Below are 5116 nucleotides of genomic sequence, written 5' to 3'. Positions count from 1 at the left end.
TGTGATTTTTCAATATGAATTTAATTGAAATCCAATAAAATTGAATATGATACGTTATTATGAGATGATAGTTATTGTGATTGTGAATGAAAATTGTTCGATATGAATTGAAATCAAACTAAATTGAATATGATACGTTATCATGAGACTATAGTAATTGTGATTGTTCGAAATGAATTGGGATTCTTATTGCTCTCGTTAAATCGATTGGTATACTATTGACTATATGTTATCATACGTGAATTGATATTTATACGAATATGATTTATTTATTACATCATGTTTTCTAATATCAATTTTATGTTTATAATTATAATTTTATGTTTATAGTTATAAATTTATAATTTTACATCTATAATATTAATCGTGTTTAAATGGATCGTAATCGTGATATTACTCGTTATCGTGTTAATTGGATCATATTCGTGCGGGTCGTAATCGTGTTTCGTATCGACCATTTAATAATCGTGTTAATCGGCTTTTTATCGTGTTACCGTAATCGTGTCGTTTTGAACCATTATTTAATCGTGTTTGAGTGTTCGATCCAATTAAGAACCGACCCGTTTATTGAGATTCAAATCCGCTTTAAATCGTGTCGTAACCATTTCGTGTTTCGTGTCCGGACTAAATTGCCACCCCTGCTCATAAACGGTTCAACATGAAGAGAGGAGTTAGAATTAAACAACTCATTTTGCGATGATGGCAATCAGAAGAAGAGCAAATCCAACGGAGCTTTTGCTGAGAGAAGAGTACAAAGAATAAATTGCACTCTACTCTCAACTGATCTCCTTTTGCCAAAAAGACCAATTGAACCAGAGTCACCGAAAATCGCCAGAGCCTGGTGGCGGCGCAGCCAGCTCTACCACGCTCTCGACGACTGCGACGAAGCCCTCTCTATCGAAACCGTCCATTTCAAGACACTCATTTGCAAAGGCAAACCGTCCAACTTAACATAGTAGTCATCATTTTTTGGCCTTCACTTCAAAGTATCTCCGAAATACAATGCCCTCTGTCTCTATGATTACTAAATATATATACAGTTTCTTCTTGTGCCAAAGACTGTTTCCCTTTGCAGCAACCAAACAAAGACCGCCGTTTTTGTAACAGTCCAAAACGAGTCTTTCATTAAGAAAGCTATCAGCTAAATAGCTAACAAAGATATATAAAAAAAAAAAAAAAAAAAAAAAAAATTTAAAAAGAGTTTCATCGTTGTCTCTCCATAGTTTCAAGAATCTCAGATCCATCGTTTTACTCCTGGACTCCTACTCCTCGGGCGCCTAACAATGTCAGTATTTGTAGGCTCCGAGATTGGGAAGTTCCTTTAGCTATTTGGTACAGCTTGCTACAGTTTTACATTTACTTTTTTTTTTCCTCTGTAGGGTGACTTGACGTAGATATTCTGAAATAGGTTTTTTATTTTTATTTTTTTTCTATTAATTTTCTCAACTAGTTATAGTTATAGCACATTTATATATCTCGAGTCTGCGCACAGAAAGAGACCTTGATCTATCTTGTGAGAGTCTTTAAATCAATCGTTGCACTAAAGTTGGTTATATAATCATAATCATATTAATCATAAGGTATTCCAGCACTTAATTTGCGTTATAGAACGGGAGCCAAATCTCCACAACTTTCTATTTTTCTCAAAGCCTTCCATATAACTACATATCTTAATTCTCAATCAAGAAACGTCAGTTTCAAAAACAGTATTCTGTACAGTTCCATAAAAAAGTAATAATAAATAATCCTATGGTATAGAAGACGAAGAAGAAATGAACAAGTAAAATAGCGGTCATCACCTCGGACCGGAGAGCTCCATAGCTTGGACTAGCAAGGAGGAGTCGTCGGTGAGGTCAGAGTATCGATCGGAGGAGGAGAACTCGTGAGGCTTACTACCACCTTTTGTGGGGTCCACTCTTTGGGAGGCCTCCCATCGTTCGACGAGGCCGTCTCCTTCCAGCATCCGAACGACTTCCGACATCTTTGGTCTGCGTCCCGGAAGGTATTGCGTGCACAGCAACGCCACTTGGACCATCTCCTCCAACTCCGCCCGCTCGTACTTGTTCTTCAGATCCTTGTCCACAAGAATCTCCACTTTCTTCTCTATGTGAATCTTCTTGATCTGTCATCAGCAACCTCGTCTTTTATCTATATCAATCTATATAATAGGGAATAGAGAATAGCGAGTATAGCTAACTAACCCAATCAAGAATAGCGCCTTTCTGATTCACAGCCTTGCCGAACTCCAACGCCCTTTGGCCCGTGATGAGCTCGAGGAGAAGAATCCCGAACCCGAAAACGTCCGTCTTCTCCGACGACTGGCCAGTGGAGAGATATTCGGGCGCGATGTGGCCCACGGTGCCTCTCACGGCGGTGGTGACGTGCGAGTCTTGGTGGTCCAAGAGCTTCGCGAGGCCGAAATCCCCAACCACGGCTTCGCAGTAGTCGTCGAGGAGGATGTTCGCGGCCTTGACGTCTCTGTGTATTATCTTGGGGTCGCACTGCTCGTGAAGGTACAAAAGCCCTCGAGCTGCCCCGAGGGATATCCTCTTGCGGGTACTCCAATCCAACACCGGCTTTCCTTTGAGACGAGAGGCGACGCTTCCGTTGGACATGAAGGGGTAGACCAAGAGGCGCTCCGTGGGGGAAATGCAGAAGCCGTAGAGGCGGAGGAGGTTGCGGTGGACGGCCAGGCTGATCATCTCCACCTCCGTCTGGAACTGAATCTCTCCGCCCAGCGTCGTGCCGTCTTTGAGCCTCTTCACCGCCACCACGGTCCCGTCCGAGAGCGTGCCTTTGTACACGTGCCCGAACCCTCCTTTCCCCAATATCATCTTGCTGCTGAAGTTGCTCGTCGCTATCTGAAGCTCCCTCAACTGGAACCTCTTCAAATTCCCCAGCGATATCTCCTCCTCGTGCCCATCTGACAACAACAACAACAACAAGAATGAATATCAAGTTCGGCTCGGATTTTGCTGAGACCAAAAGAGGCAGCCAAGCCAACCTTTGACGTCGAAGAAGCTCAGTTTGTTCCCGCGGTGCCTCCACCATAAAACAGCCCCGAAAGCAAGTATGATTATGCACAGACTTCCAAGGCTTAACCCGAAAGCGAGCGCTATTCTGCGGTTTCCCGGCTTGCTGTATGTGATGGCTGGGTTTACAAAAGAAAGAGAAAATGCAAGTGAAAAGAAGAAAGAAGATGAAGAAAGAAAAGCGGCAATGAAAAACTGCGTACTGTCTGTGTTGTTGAGGTTCATGGACATCGGTATCAGTGTCATGCCGTAGCAGCCCGGTTCTGATCCCATCGCGCAAATCAGAGGGTTTCCAACGACACTGAGGAACGCGAACAGGTTTTTCCGATGATCAACTTCATTTCGACAAACCCACAATTAAGTTCAGAGACAGGTATAGAGAGCTTACTTAAATGTTTTAGCAGGAAGTCTAGGCACTGGACCGCTCAAATTATTGTATGACATATCACTGGAAAAAGAATAAGAAGAAAAAAAAAAAATTATATTTAAGGCCATGAGATCAAGAACAAAACTTCCTCTCTACTCAGATAAATTATGGTGAATTGAGATAATCAATTACAGGAAGGCAAGGTGGGTCATGTTGGTCAGCGAAGCCGGGATCACTCCAGAGAGACTGTTGTTGTTGAGCCTCCTTTAAAAAAAAAAGAAAAAAAAAAGACTTATCATCAGAAAATTAGGACACATTGTGTGGCAAAATAGTAAGAATTGTACATTGTTCTTACAAGTACTGGAGATTTCTGAGGCGGGCGAGAGAGGAAGGAATATCGCCGGCAAACATGTTGTTCGAGAGATCGAGAGTGTGAAGATTCGAGAGCTTCCCGAGCTCTGGAGGGACTGGTCCTCTTATGTAATTGTTCTGTAGAAGCCTGAAAATCAAGAAAACAACACAATTAACACATTAATATTACATTTAATTATAAATGAAATAAAATTTAAAAAAAAATTGGCACTTACACAATCTGAAGGTTTGTTAAGTTTCCTATGCTTGGAGAGAGAGTTCCAGATAAATTCTGACTCGGTGTACCTCTGAAACAAAACAGAATTGAATTCAATTGGTATATATATGTGTGTATAGTCAATATATATATATATATATATATATATATATATATATAAATAATGACTTACAGCCCAATGACAAGACTCTCGAGAGAGCAAGTGACCATAGTCCAACTACACGGGTCAACGGAATCGCCGTCCCAATTCTCAAGCACGCCATGAGGATCTTCCAGCGAATGTTTTATGCCCATCAAAGCTTGCACTGAGACCCAATTTTGCCCATTACGATATCAATAATGCTCATACAAAAACAAAACAAACAAAAACAAAAGAAATAATGGCTTTTATACCTTCGTAGTTCACTCCTTTGGGAGAGAGAATTCCATTTGCACAAGCCCAAAACAAGACAAAAGCTAAGAAGCTCAGAAGAGCAGCTTTGGTTTTTCTCGTCACCATTGTCAACACACAAAGAAAATTCAAAGACTAGATGATGATGATGAAGAAGAATCCTGTTTATGATGACTGGAATAAAGAAAGAAAGAAAAATAAAAATACTCTCTCTCTCTCTCACACTCTCAGCTCTTAATCTTAAAATCACAACTCTCTTGCTTTCCCATTCTATTAAAAGTAGTGTTATCCCATTGTCACTCAACCAAGAAAAATCGTTTGTATTCAAAATTAAAAAAAAAAAAAGTTTCTTTTGGTGTGGTCGCAGAGTGTAGTGGTGTTTGTAAAGGAAACAAAGCATGCCAGTCGTGGAGCCAAGAGAAAGAGAAAGTAAAGAATGATATATAATAATTATATATGTAATGTATGTATGCCTTCCCAAGAACTGGTTCAGACAGACAGACCAAACTAGAAACCAACTCTACGAGAGAATTTGAGTACTACAAGGAGAGAATGGGAAATTCCCTTGGAGCAAAGCCAATCATGCATTTCCCCCATAAAGAGAAAAATATAAAACTGTTTTTCAAAGCAATTCGATTCAGTTCATATCATATATCACATAATAAAAATATCTCAGCATTACAAAAACATCTCATATCATAATAAATCCATGGAATATATAAAATTACTCAATTAAA

At 40.1% G+C, this 5116-nt stretch overlaps 1 protein-coding gene across 1 annotated transcript; it reads right to left on the bottom strand.

Moving 5' to 3' along the window:
* Nucleotides 1-1583: 1583 nt before the first annotated feature.
* Nucleotides 1584-4860, bottom strand: LOC149408294 (protein CLAVATA3 INSENSITIVE RECEPTOR KINASE 5-like). The gene is made up of 10 exons (XM_089616648.1): nucleotides 4382-4860; nucleotides 4161-4293; nucleotides 3987-4058; nucleotides 3755-3898; nucleotides 3592-3663; nucleotides 3421-3480; nucleotides 3236-3333; nucleotides 3005-3151; nucleotides 2202-2923; nucleotides 1584-2122 (listed from the first exon to the last, which is right to left on the bottom strand). The coding sequence occupies exons 1-10, from the start codon at nucleotides 4485-4487 to the stop codon at nucleotides 1796-1798; spliced, it is 1881 nt and encodes a 626-aa protein (XP_089472774.1). The 5' UTR covers nucleotides 4488-4860; the 3' UTR covers nucleotides 1584-1795.
* Nucleotides 4861-5116: the final 256 nt, after the last annotated feature.

Source organism: Urtica dioica, chromosome 1 (assembly GCF_054948205.1).
Source record: "Urtica dioica subsp. dioica isolate 48M chromosome 1, U.dioica_male_clone48M_v1_H2, whole genome shotgun sequence".
NCBI lineage: Eukaryota > Viridiplantae > Streptophyta > Magnoliopsida > Rosales > Urticaceae > Urtica > Urtica dioica.
This window is presented reverse-complemented; position numbering and strand designations above follow the sequence as displayed.